This window comes from Poecilia reticulata, chromosome 19, assembly GCF_904066995.2.
Source record: "Poecilia reticulata chromosome 19, P_reticulata-male-v2, whole genome shotgun sequence".
NCBI classification, from domain to species: domain Eukaryota; kingdom Metazoa; phylum Chordata; class Actinopteri; order Cyprinodontiformes; family Poeciliidae; genus Poecilia; species Poecilia reticulata.
The window spans coordinates 6839112-6853133 of NC_088848.1; the positions used below are offsets into that span (position 1 = coordinate 6839112).

The window sequence follows — 14022 nt, forward strand, 5'->3', positions numbered from 1 at the left end:
TGTTTCACTTACAACAAATGAAAGGCAACTCTAAACGGGTAGGTTTATAGTTTAGATTTAAAGCATTCAGTGTTTCAGGTGTTTTGCTGTTTTCTGGAAGTTTGTTCCAGATTTGTGGTGAATAGAAGCTGAATGCTGTTTCTCCATGTTTGGTTCCGGTTCTAGATGCACAGCAGACCTGAACCGGAAAACCTGAGAGGTCTGGAAGGTTGCTATGACAACAGCAGATCTTTAATGAGTAGTGGTGCTAAGCCGTTCAGTGATTTAACATCAGTATTTTAAAGTCTAATCTCTCAGGGAACAAGTGTAAGGACTTTAAAACTGGGGCGATGTGCTCTAACTTCCTTGTTTTAGTCAGAACATGAGCCATGAGCAGCAGCGCAGTGGCTCAGCTGCAGCTGGAGGATTGTTTTTTTTCCAGGCAGACCCGTGAAGGCACTTTTGTAATAATCAATGCAGCTGAAGATAAACATATGGTTGAGTTTCTCTAGAGATCTTGCTGAGACATTAGTCCTTTAAGTCTAGACGTTCTTCAGGTGATAGAAGGCCGAGTTTGCAACCGTCTTCATGAGACTCTGAACGTTCAGGCCTCACTCCATCACTACACACAGATTTTGGGCCTGATCACCAATTTCTAGTTGTAATAACTGAAACTTTGTGCTGACTCTAGATCGTTTCTCACTTAGTGAAGTTAGATCCACTAAGTGAAGTTAGTGGATCTAACTTCACTTTTGTTTTTATTCAGCTGGAGAAAGTTATGGCACATCCAGGCATTTATCTGTTCCAACAATCTGTTCAGTGCTTGGATGGGTTCAAAGTCACCAGGTGACACACTTTGTAGAGAATCAGAAGAATTGAGTGAGAGCCAGCTCCTCCCTTCCCTCCACCCCCATTTGCTGCTCAGCTCTCACTCTCAGTCACTTCACCCTGCTCACTGCAGAGCTTTGTTTTGATTGGCAGGAGATCCTTTTAATAAGGCTCTAAAAGGATGAAAATCTCACCCCAGGTAACATTGCTAATTTAAAAGATATGAAGCTAAATTGACTGTGGAGAAAGAAAATTTAATAAATAGAATCCTGCTACACAGAAAAAGTCCTTCAATATTAGACAAAGACATTTTTGGGAGCAAAATCTATTTCAGTTTTTACAGTAAAAAAAAGAACAAGCCAGTTGCATGATATAGCTTAAATATTAAAACCTAACTGCAATATTTAACTTACACTATTAACTTTGTTTCTGTTTCTTGTGACATTTGAAGTTTGGTCTTTAGTGCTACCTAGTGGTTAAACACTGACATTGCAGAACATGTTCTCTCCTGCAGTCTTCACCAAAATATTATCGTACTCAGTCATTAAAACAGAATAATTTAATAAATAGTAAAAGAAAAACCATAATAGTTTTAAATTAAAGAGATTCTGTGGATTTGTTCCTTTTTTTTTCTTAGTGCTAAAAGCTGCAGTCGGCTTTAATGTTGATTCAGATTCTTGGAAAACCCTGAGAAGAGATGATGAAAGTTTTGGATACCAGGTGGTGCAAAGACAATCAGAGTGAGTCATCTTGATTTAATTTTTAAAAACTTTTGTGAAATGTTGTAACCAATGATTGTTTCTCTCAGTCTGCTCGTCAGCGCCCCACTACTACAGTATGAAGGGAATAAAAGGGGACGGACATATCGATGCAACACAGGAGGCAGTTGCAGCAATCTTGTTGATATAGGTAAGAATCATTTTACTCCTGATTTTAGATGTGCACAAATTTCACAAAAGAGATTTAATAGTACAGAAATGTAATAAGTGGATCTCATGACCAGAGGTTGTTTGCACCAGGATCTCCAAGGACTTTGCACTAAATTCTGAACAATTTCAAACATGGAGGAAACCAGTATTTCCTCCATCAAACTTATATGTTTCAGCTGAAGTTTTAATATCAGACAAAGGTAATGTAACATCCATATTTAGGGGAAATTATTGGCTTTTTCTATTTACTCTGTTGGATACCAACATTTATTTGATGCCCCAAAAAGGAAACAATGAAATAATCTTTCAGTAACACTGTATTTGACGAGTTGTAAATAAGACTGTCATGACACAGTCATAAACATGACATAACACCTGTCATGAACATTTTCATGAATATTTATGACTGTCATAAAGTGTCATTCGGGAAATCATGACACTTTTAATACAAAGTTGACATTATTCAAAATGTCCTTATGACAACTTGACATTAACCAAGAAATCATGATCTGACATAAATTTGTTATAAAAGTGTTACTGATGAAACTTTAGCTTTAACATAAAGCTACATAATTTTAAAAGTGATTTACCAAATGACACTTTAATTCAACAGTTATCAATCTTTCTTATCCAAGGTCAACCTTCAATTCTCATTGTTATATCTTGTTGCCATTTGATTCAAAATATAGCAGACATGTCCCTTTAACAGTTTCCCTCTTTTATGTAGTTTAAGGTTTATGGAAAAGCATTCAGCTCAGTCAACCTTTCACCAAACTGGTGTTATAATAGCTTCAGTTGGGAGACATTTAGATTAAAACAAAAAGAAATGCTGCAAATAATTACTGTATTTTATAGGAACAATTCTTAATTGACAAGTGACAACTAATAATTTTGACAAGTCGTCATCACAAGTGATTGTTTTTACAGAGCAAAGAGCTGCAGTCAACATGTCTCTTGGTTTGGCGATGGCAAATGATCCGTCAACACAAAACACAATGGTGAGAGGATGAGCTGCAGAAAATATTAAATAAATAATGGATGAAAATGTAAAGGTATATTATTCACAAATTTTCCAGGTCTGTGGTCCAACCATTCCCAGAGACTGCAAAACTATCACCATGTACAACGGTTTGTGCTATGAGATCGATCGATCCAATACGTTTGTAAAGTCTTACCCGCCTGCGACTGAAGGTAGGTACAGTGAGCTTGTTTCATCATGATTATGTCACTGCCTCTGTAAAGTGGAGGTTAACTTTCTCATTAGCACACTTGAATAACGGTCAGGAAACCTGTATGGATCTCTGATTTATTTTCACAGAGTGTCGAACCCAAGCTGACATTGCATTTCTGCTGGATGGCTCAGGCAGTGTATCCGGAGGAGATTTCCAGAGAATGAAAATATTTGTGAAAAATCTGATCAAATCATTCCTGGGAAGAGATACACAGGTGAGACATTTAACTTCATCAAAAACCTTGCTGTTGCTTTTCTAAGTGTACATCTCCTTTAAGGTCATGACTGCTTTTAATTTACTGTAGTTGATTTTTAACTTCATATCCATTTTTTCATTTTTGCAGTTTGCCATCACCCAGTTTGCTTTTTCTCCAACAACGCATTACTACTTTAATACTTTTAGCACTTCCAACTGGGAATTTCAAATTGACAGCATCCATCAATTAACCGGAGGAACATTTACAGCTGAAGCCATCCAAAATGTTGTGTAAGTATTTCTGACACGTTACTGTGTAATACACCATATTATTAATGTCTTCAATGTTTTTATCGTTACTTTTTTTATCTATTTTATTAATTTCTTTTTCAATGTTACATGACTGTGTTTCATTTTTTAATTATGTAAAGCACTTTGAAATGCCTTGCTGCTGAAATGTGCTATACAAATAAAATTTGAATGATTATTATATAGAAAAGTTAAACAAAATTAAATTTGACCGTGAAAAGTTTAGAAAGTCACTTTTTCTATTAAAAGAGACATGTTGTTTCAGGAGGTAATGTAGTTTTTAACTAGTAGGAAAAATAATTCTCAATGTAACTCAAATTAGTTTCTAGATAGGTAGATTATTTTTTACTCAGATTGTATAGATAAAAAGAGCTATACTACTACAGTTGTCTTTAAGATATTGTAAGGAAACTAAAAATATTTACTTTTGCCTACTTGATAGTGGCACAAATGATACAAAATTAAAGCAAATCAGATGAAATTACTTAATATGGAAAAAGTAGATTTAAAAGACTAAATCTGCACACTTAATGCATGACAGTCGGTTAAAATAAAGAAAATGTTTTTAGTCAAAGACATTTGCAGCCCCAATGTGCTAAGAAGAGCTAAATAAAGTATTTTCTAACCAAGTTGGTCAGACTTTATACATATGTAGCCTCTAGAGTGGCGAGACTTAAATGAATATATAATAATATGTTGAGTGTCCTTACGACTGTTACTACTACGTGTTTTATATTGTGGTTTGTGTGATTTTTTTTTTTTTTCATTTTTAAACCAGGATAATATTTAAATATTTCTGATAGCCACAACACTGATAAAATAAAAGCTATGACATGTAGGATGGAAACAAACTAACATTGCTTGTTCACACCACATTTAAGAGAGAAAACAGTTTCAGTGTTGGAGGAAGAAACATAATATTATTATTTTTTTTAACAGGGATGACGTCTTCTCAACACAAAGGGGTTCTAGGCCAAATGTGAAAAGAATTTTAATAGTGATTACAGATGGAGAGTCTCAGGATCCGCAAAACTTACCAAGAGCAACACAGTCAGCTGATCGAAAAAACATTCTTCGATTTGCTATTGGGGTAAGTGGCATCTATGATTGTTTTTACAATTACATGTAAACATATATGCTTATTGTCTGTTAGAGTACAACACATTACATTATAATACTGCAAAAAGCGTTATTACATGATATTGTATTTACACCTCTAGGTGGGGAACGCATTCAGAAGTTCAAGAGCAAACCAAGAGCTCAGAAACATTGCATCTCAACCTGCTGACAATTTTGTGTTTCAAGTAGGAAGCTTTGATGCTCTTGACAAAATACGGGACAACTTGCAGGCCAAAATTTTTTCTATTGAAGGTATAAATGTATAATTTAACATATGAAACATTTGTTCATTTTTCAGCAACATGAACACATTTTATTTCATAGCCAACAGTGGCCAGTTACAAATATGAATCACAATTATATTAAACTACTAAGTGGTAACTATATTTATACTATTGCTCTATGGTGTAGAGGAACTCTAAAGAACTCTGTAAAATAATATTTAATTTGTTTTGAATTTACAGGATCACAAAGTGGTGGAGAGACGCTGAAACAGGAAATGTCTCAAGAAGGCTTCAGAGCAGCTCATGTGTCTGGGGTAAATAATCACAAAGTAAAATATTCAGAGTGTTACGGCGTTAAAAACAACCCATATTTGAAATAAAATGTTCTCTCTGTTCTTGTATTGAAGTATATTCAGATGACTATGGTTGGTGCTAACCAGTGGAAAGGAGGCTACAAGAAATACCAACTTGGTGCTGATTTAAAACCAGTCTCATTTGAGCCATCGTTCATTGAGCCTGACAGTTACCTTGGTAAGAACAGGACAGAAATTAGATTTTTAGGGCTTTTTATCTGCACAATTTCAGTTTGGTTTAACAAAAATAATTCAGACCCACAAAACTGCTATGTTTGTCTATTAGAAAGATACTTTTAGGTATTTCAGTTTGTTTAGCAACTTAACTGTCCAAAACATCTAAAATTTAAAAAGACAATTTTTCCTGATGTCTCTGACTATTTAACCATTGAACTCCAGGTTATTCCATGACTGTTGCTAAAACCCTTTATGGCCCTCTGACAATTCTTGGTGCTCCAAGAAACCAACACAAAGGATTTGTTATGACAGCTTTCAATGAACAACTGAGAGATCAAATCAGACCCTTTGAACGACAGGTAGGTACAGCTGAAATTTACATCCATTCAATGAAAAGACACACAACTATTTTTCCTCTTTCTGGCATTAAATTAGACCAAACTATGTTTGTTGTAGGTCAGCTATGAAAACCAAAGCTATTTCTATCTGCTAAATACCAAACTGATCAATGTTTTAGAAATTATTTGATTAGTTTTTCCAAATTCAGAGGCTCAGATACATTTCCTTTGTACTTATTCAACTAAACAGCACACATGTTGACATTGTTGGTAACAATGACTCTTAAAGGGAATTAAATAGAGGGTAGGGTAAGAGTTTCATGCAACTTGTGGCCCATTAATTAATAACATCGGCCTTGTTACTGACCGCTATTGCTCTATTATTGTGACTGTATAAAACTGTAACTAACTGTATAAAAAAAAATGAAGGCATCTTTCTGATGTCCATTTCTTCTTGATTTTTCACAGACTGGTGAATATTTTGGGGCTGAGGTTTGTGCCATGGATGTGGATTCTGATGGTGTGACTGATCTAATCTTCATATCCTCTCCAATGTACAAAGACATTGATAGAGAAGGACGAGTTTATGTCTGTGAATTAAGTCGCTTGGTAAATGTCGAGTATTTTATGTTGATTTATTTAACCTCCTGTTAAATTTTGGCATGAATAAAGTTTTTTCATCCTCATTTTTCCAGAGTGTGGTTTGTTATTTTGATAAACCATCACAAATAACCACATTAAGAGGTGATGCGTCTGTCAGAGGGAGGTTTGGGTCGTCTCTTGCTGTTCTGCCTGATATAAATGCAGACACATTCAATGATTTGGCCATTGGAGCACCTTTGGAGAATGATGGCCAAGGAAGCATATACATATTCCAAGGAGAAGGAGGAAGAAAAATAAATCCTTCTTACTCACAGGTGAGCAAAACACAAACATAAACCATTAAATGTTTCATGTTTTCCAAAATGAGTTGAACCTTCACAGTTGGTAGGGTCACTATTGAATAGGGTTTACTTGTCTTCACATTATTCTGTAAATTCTCTCCAGGTACTCTGGCTTCCTCTGATAGTCCAAAATCTTGATTGTTAGGTTTATTGGCTACTTTCAATTGCATTTAAAAGTGTGTCCATTATGTCTTACCTAATGTTTGCATTAGGTTAAGTCCTAATAACCTTTACCCCCAGCCACCCTTTGACTCTGCACAGACAAGCCGGTATAATGGATGATGAACTTGATAATGCAAGATGTGTCTCATTAAACAGAGAATTGCTGCATCTGCAGTCCAATCAGGCCTGAAGTTATTTGGCATCTCAATCAGTCAGTCTTCCTACGATCAGAGTGGTGATGGACTTCCTGACTTAGCAGTGGGTTCAAAGGGAAAAGTTGTTTTACTAAGGTAAGTCCCCATTGTGGTTATTTATTAACACACATCTTCCATAATTCAAGAAATTCCTTTTCATTTGCAACCTAAATATGTTTACAAGATAAAAACTCTGAATATTACTGAATGAAGTTGTTACTTGCTTCACAATCTCAAAACAAACAACATGGCCTTTTCTGTTTCTAGATCCAGACCAGTTGTAACAGTGACTGCCACTGTGTCGTTCAACCCAAATCTGATCCCAACTCAAAACCCAGACTGTTCAAAAAAACTGCCAAGCAAGGCCACTGTCTGCTTTACTATGAGCAAACTGTCTAATGTGAATGAAGGTACATTTCTGACTTAAGTTTTTATATTTGTCCATTTTATTTAAGAACTTTTACCAAACAAAACACATCTTGCAGCTCAAGCACAGATTAATTTCACTTTAACTTTGGACGCAAATCGCAAGATACCAAACAACCGAGCTGAGATCAGCAAGGATGTGAGGCACAAGAGTGGATCGCTTAATCTTAATTTAAATAGGGAAGCATGCGCTGTTGTGGACTTCAGAATTGAGGTAAGTCCTAATGGAACCAATACAGTAATTTTATACAACTATATAAGATTAAACAGTTTTTTAATTAATCATCTTTCCATCTCAATGCCTTCCAGTCTTGTCCAGAAGATGCTCTCAATCCACTCAATAATGAGCTCAGATTCACGTTTAATGGTTTGCCTTCTGGCTCAAACCCAAGACCAAGCATTTCTTCACAGGTTAAAACCACAACATTTCATCCTGTGAGTAACTCCTGTACATCCTAAATATGAACAGAAATATCTTTACTGAGATTTTTCTTAGTAAAGAAAACTCTTTACTGTGACCGTCATACAAAACATTACATTACAAAGTTATTTGAAAAGCATATGATTGACCTAAATGTGAATTTTTCTCTGTATGGATCTGTTTAATAGTTTACTGTCATCCACAGATTGGGTTTGAGATCAGTTGTGGAGCTGATGAAGTGTGTGAAGATAATCTGAAGGTGGATTTTAACTTCACCAAGTAAGAGATTTGTTTCGGGAAGTAAAGCCTTAATGTGACCGGTGAACTATACACATTATATCTGCAAAACTTAAACGTTTGTATTTGTTTGGCAAAAGCAAGATTTACAAGAAATCTCAGACTATGGTTCTCCTGTTTTATGTCCCAGAAATATTTCTGTTGGCACATGCCCAAATGATCTGACGGCGAGTAGCAAAAAGTCACATCTATCATCATACAAAAATGCAACTATAGCCACATTCTGCAAAGTACTGAGGATTTACTGCATAATAAGATTCAGTAATTCTCTTCAATATTAAGATCAGAGAAGAAGCTATCATGGTTTCGCAGCCTTTACCTCTGTACTGACTGTAAGTCCAGTTGTGAAGGCCAGTTGCACTTGGCCTCATCTTTGTCATGAAGTCGAGTCACTCATGGGTTACAACCCAAGAACATTTATTTGTGAGATTCTTAGATACATAACACACAACACATTCTCCAGCTCAGCAGCTTCTCCGTGTCTCTCCATCTTATTCAGCTCTGCCCCCTAGTGGCTGGAAACAGAACTATTAGTAAAACTACTAGCATCTCCCCATTTCACTTCTTCAGTGCCTAAACCCTATTTTACAGTAAAACATCATTATAATGCAAACCCACAACACATCAGAAGCATAGAACAATGTGAACTCCTGCTTTTCAGTGGGTAAATAAATTTGTTTTTCCTGCTTATGCTTTAGAATAAACGTTAAACACAGCATTAAATTAAGAATTTAATTCTTAAGTATCTGCCATCAAAATTGCCACTAAAAATGTTAATCATCACAATTATTGATCTCATTTTAATTTATCATGAGATTACTTGCATATTGCAACAGGCTAACGGAAACCGACTCTTCACTCTTCCCCTGTTGCTGGGTGAGTCTGTGAAAGCATAAACTTCCATGGTGTTTCTTTTAAGTAAAAGTCGCTTCAAAATGGTCTTATTTATCATCTGCTGTGAACGTGAAGGTGCTAAATATTAGCTCTGCCTCTTTACCCATTGTAACGCTAACTAAGGCTAGGCGCCTGACTACGGCCAAGTATAATAATAGGCACTCAGATAGGTTCGGCTATGGAGCTCGTGTGTGTGAATAAAACACAGACAGAAAGTAAATTGAAGTTACTGTATTCAAGCTTGCTTTTTTTCATATATTTAAGAAGATATGCAATAATAATAATGATATTTATAATAACAGTGATTTTCTATTAATATAACCAAAAGACAACAAGAAAAAATAAAACAACAACAAAAACAATAAACCCTGATGACACCCAAGAGTTTTTTTCTATTTTGAGTCCATTTGTGATTCCAGGGTGATTAATGGTTCATCAATCAATAAGCTGACTGTTTTTAGTCCATGATCCAATGGAAATAGGTCCGGAATGAGAAAGGTAGATTGGTTCATTTAAATCCTACCGCAAAGCTGCGGTGATCCGGTTAGCTCGCCATCCTGGGTTGACACAGGGGGTGGAAAAAAAACCTGACCTAAACAAGGTCATAAATAAAAATAAAAACAAATGAGAGTTAACATTTAAACAGGGTCAAATGGTTATACAAAATAACTAAACATTCAATGATTACACACACACACACATATATATATATATATATATATATATATATATTCCATAAAGTATTTATCAGGAATCGAATCTCAAATTAAAGATCGCGATCAAGTTTACAAATTCAAATTAAAGTTACAGATCAAGGGTACAGATCAAATTAAAGTGCACTTTTAAGTTGTACCCAAGTTTAATTGACAGTAGAGTCAATTAAACTTAATCGACTTCCATAGTGTTTCAAACAATTTTCTTTTTTCTTTTGTTGCGCAACTCAAAAAATGAACCACGCTCACATTTCTATAGGCCGTCAACAAAACGTAACTAAAACTATCCTAAAAGGACGAATTTACAAAAATCAAAGGGCCTATTTAATATTTTGACAATATATAATCTGTTCGGCCACAAAATTAATAAAAAGAGAATGACCTTTTAATCAATAAAGTCATTTTTCAATCATTAGTACATAAATTGAGTGGGCGTGTCGCCACCGCATTTATATATATATATATATATATATATATATATATATATATAAAGCACAAAGTACGTAAAACAAAGGACTCACCGTCGAGCGGTAGACAGAAAACACCCCATGTAATAACTCGGTTGTGTTAATAAGCCTCGACCCAGCCGTATTCTTCCATACGTTTGGAAGACGCCAAGACGAGCAGCTAGCCACAGCGACAGCAGCAACATCAATGGAGGAGATCCGAGTTGACCTGTGACCCGGAACTTAAAGTGTGCCGTCACTTGGACCCGTCAAAATAAAATATGGGTTGATTATTTTGGGCTGGTTACACCATCACATAAAAACGTGTATTTACTTGTACTTCACCATCTTCCTGGTCAAACATTGTAGCGAACTTATCCCGGGAGAAGTGCTTCTTCCAAGGAGCCCACGATGCCGGCTGGGTAAAGTCTAACGGCTCCAGCGCCTGACACGGCGCCATTTTGATGCTTAAATCTTCCCCTTGACTGACTTCTGACACCATGTCAAGAAGTCTCTGAGTAGTTCGCATCCAGGAAGATTTATTTGTGGGTTTTGTTCTTTACAAGAGAGCAAAACACGTCGGCCATTATTGTCCAGCTCAAATTCTTCTCCGTTTTACATCTTTTTGTAAAACATTACATGTTTTGTAAAACATCTTTCTGCTGTGCCCCCTAGTGGTTAGGAACAGAACTACTATGTATTTTTCTTTTTTTTACTGTTATTGTTCCTTTTACTACGGTTGGCAATTCAACTTTTAGTTGTGCATTACCGCCATCTACTGGAATGTAGTGTGGATCTATGTGCAATTTTTAAAACTAAGAATAAACAAATAACATCCATCCATCCATCCATCCATCCATCCATCCATCCATCCATCCATCCATCCATCCATCCATCCATCCATCCATCCATCCATCCATCCATCCATCCATCCATCCATCCATCCATCCATCCATCCATCCATTTTCTGTACACCCTTGTCCCTGGTGGGATTGGGAGGGGTGCTGGCGCCTATCTCCAGTGAACGTTTCAGGCGAGAGGCGGGGTCACCCTGGACAAAGTAACCATATTATCTCTATTAATTTTACTTCTTAAGGTGAAAAAAAAACAATAAGATTCAAAACAGGAAAGTTTATCCAAAACGGCTTGTATATTGAACTGCAATTGGTTTTCCTGAAATCTACATACTAGTTCCTTTCTCTCAATTGAAAAAAATAGTGTAGAACTATAAGACGTTTTACTGTCTCTTCTTGAAAACAAAAATCACATTTTTCTGTAGGATGTTTCCCATTTTAAATAATATTAAATGTTAAATGTTCAACATTGTCTGACCAAAATGTAGGCTGGATAGTAAATGATATCACAGTCTTTATGCACTTGTCATTTATCATGTTTTTTCAGGTCCTCAGTGGTTAAAGTCGGCATAGATGAACTTTTGAGCGTGACCGTCTTTGTGAAGAACAGAGGAGAAAACTCGTACAACAGTCGCATTACTCTCACATACCCCGTTGGGCTCTCCTACAGGAAGGTTACACCTCTGGAAGTAAGGCACCAATATTAATCTATGTTGGTGAAGCTGCTGCAACAAGCTGATGATCTGTGTTTTATTGCAGGGAAGAATTGAGTGCAACTCTGTGGACAGTGAGGATGGCGTCACAGAAGGAAAGACAGTCTGTAGCATCGACAAACCAATATTCAAAAGCATCTCAATGGTAAGTTTGTGCTGCTGCTTCATTCATTATTTAACCAGAAGAGGAAGTCTTTTGATCCCTCTCTTTCATTTCCTTTTTAGGCAACCTTCATCGTCTCCTATGGTTTCAACACCAACAGTGATCTTGGTAGAAAGATCGAAGTGACTGCGAACGCCATCAGGTACAACTCAAGAGTTAAAGGTGCAGCTCTTTGATGCTGAATGTTTAACTAATTTTTTATTTGATCTTTCTCTTATAGTGACAATAAGCGTCACTCCCCTTCTAGTGAAGTCTACAAAAAACAGGAAATTGATGTCAAGTACAGTGTTTTTGTCACAATTGAAAGGTTTGTTAATTCAAGCAAATAATTTATTATTTTAAAAATCCACAATGGTTTAAATACATCTTATTAAATGAATGCATGAAATGTGTGCTCAGCTCCCCCAGCTACAACAATTTCACATTTGGAGAAAACGCTGTTCAGAAACCACTTGAGCAAAAAATAAAGGTAGAAGATTATTTCACTCGGTCAGATCAGAAATATCTTCTATATTCAAGAACAGTCATTATATAATTTGGTTTCTTTGTGTTTTATTCCCACTTCTCTTAGGTTTTTAACACGATCAGACCACTAAATTTGACTGTGGTGATCAAAGTTCCTGTAAGACTTGGTGATAAAGACATCTGGATGGACACAAACAGTTTTCAGGTGGATAAATCTACAAACTAGAACTAATTAAATGTAAATAAGACTTAAACTGATGTGATGGAGCTCTGTTTTCAGATTCCAGGCTGTCAGAGCAGCAGAGATGAAGAACCTACTATCACTGATTTTGTTAAGACAATAAAAGAAAAGAAAATATTGGTAAGTATGTCTTTATACAGTGTTTAATAAAGAAGTAGCTCTTTAAAGTTCACATAAATGTTATGCTATTTCCTAATGTTTTTCACACAATGTGACATATTTCCTGTGTATTTCAACTGTATTTACATCACAGAACTAATGCTTTGTTAAACTTTTTTGATTCAGTCTTTGCATTCAGTCTTCTGAAATTCCCATATTTAATCAATATCTTGCAACTTTAACTTTGGTACAGGACTGCACTGTAGCGAGGTGCAGAGTGTTCAGGTGCTCCGAGTTCATGGAAAGGAACAAGGACACAACGTACACCATCTCTGCAAACATCAGCTCAGGATGGATAGAACAGGTAATTGATGTGATGTTCATGTAGATACACTGACTAGGCTGTAAAATGCAAAAGAATAAAAAAGCTCATCTTCCCTGATGTGTTTCTCTCTCTCAGATCGGACTTCCATCTGCGAAGTTCCTCCTGACCAGTACAGCCAGTCTAGAGTATGATGAGAACCAGTACATCTTCTTCTCTACAACCTCTAATAATGATCCTCCTGTTCGCAAGGTGACAGCATATTGCTATCAACATCTTAGTATCAATCAGACCTTTAAGGGTTTTATTTGAAACTTCTAAACCTCTCACTTTCAGATTGAAGCAGCAGTAGAAGTGTTTCCTAAACCAGATTTCACTAAAGAGATTATAGGAGGATCTCTGGGAGGATTGGCCTTTCTGGTTTTACTTACTGCTGGTCTGTATAAGGTGAGTCAACTAAGATTTTCTTAAAATCCCAAAGACCCCATTTGAAAGTAATTGACACAACATGCCCAGTAATTACTAACAAGCAGATTTGTTAATTTTTCTTTGCAAAATTCCCATTTTCGATGTTTTTATGCTTTCCTTTCTGTCTCTACTGTGTCTAAAACAGCCCAAGTGCTTCACCCAGACATTTTCTTCCAATAACTGAGTGCCTCTTAGCGTCTGGATAATGAGCCGTTTCAAAAACAGCAGATGCTGAGTAATACTGCGGTGTTACCTAGCAACCACAGCAGAGCCCAGCCCATTTGGTCAGCTGGTTTTACTCACAGTGCAATGGCTGCTGGAAAAGACAAGAGTTTTGTTGTTGAGTTACCATCCAGAAACCACTTGCTGCATTTTTGTTGATTGTGCAGGAGGCCCCACTTCTGCTTTTCAAAGACATATGTTTGCAACCATTGTCGTGAGCAATTTTCCCAAGTGGTTCGACGTGTCCAGATGCTGCTTATTTAGATCTAAAGTGACAGGAGACCTTAAAGCAGCT

At 36.2% G+C, this 14022-nt stretch overlaps 1 protein-coding gene across 1 annotated transcript in view; it reads left to right on the forward strand.

Moving 5' to 3' along the window:
• The window catches only part of LOC103481813 (uncharacterized), a 40018-nt gene that overhangs the window by 25200 nt on the left and 796 nt on the right, over positions 1-14022 (forward strand). Inside the window, exons 32-59 of the mRNA XM_081601017.1 lie at positions 1445-1547; positions 1616-1716; positions 2664-2734; positions 2813-2927; positions 3055-3182; positions 3312-3454; positions 4412-4562; positions 4693-4843; positions 5056-5129; positions 5223-5346; positions 5568-5704; positions 6152-6292; positions 6379-6600; positions 6946-7079; positions 7251-7393; positions 7469-7623; positions 7719-7844; positions 8036-8109; positions 11582-11723; positions 11794-11892; positions 11973-12052; positions 12131-12217; positions 12310-12379; positions 12482-12580; positions 12656-12736; positions 12969-13079; positions 13176-13289; positions 13374-13484. Of these exons, the coding sequence (XP_081457143.1) occupies positions 1445-1547; positions 1616-1716; positions 2664-2734; positions 2813-2927; positions 3055-3182; positions 3312-3454; positions 4412-4562; positions 4693-4843; positions 5056-5129; positions 5223-5346; positions 5568-5704; positions 6152-6292; positions 6379-6600; positions 6946-7079; positions 7251-7393; positions 7469-7623; positions 7719-7844; positions 8036-8109; positions 11582-11723; positions 11794-11892; positions 11973-12052; positions 12131-12217; positions 12310-12379; positions 12482-12580; positions 12656-12736; positions 12969-13079; positions 13176-13289; positions 13374-13484 (3287 nt within the window). The remainder of the gene's footprint in view (positions 1-1444; positions 1548-1615; positions 1717-2663; positions 2735-2812; positions 2928-3054; positions 3183-3311; positions 3455-4411; positions 4563-4692; positions 4844-5055; positions 5130-5222; positions 5347-5567; positions 5705-6151; positions 6293-6378; positions 6601-6945; positions 7080-7250; positions 7394-7468; positions 7624-7718; positions 7845-8035; positions 8110-11581; positions 11724-11793; positions 11893-11972; positions 12053-12130; positions 12218-12309; positions 12380-12481; positions 12581-12655; positions 12737-12968; positions 13080-13175; positions 13290-13373; positions 13485-14022) is intronic.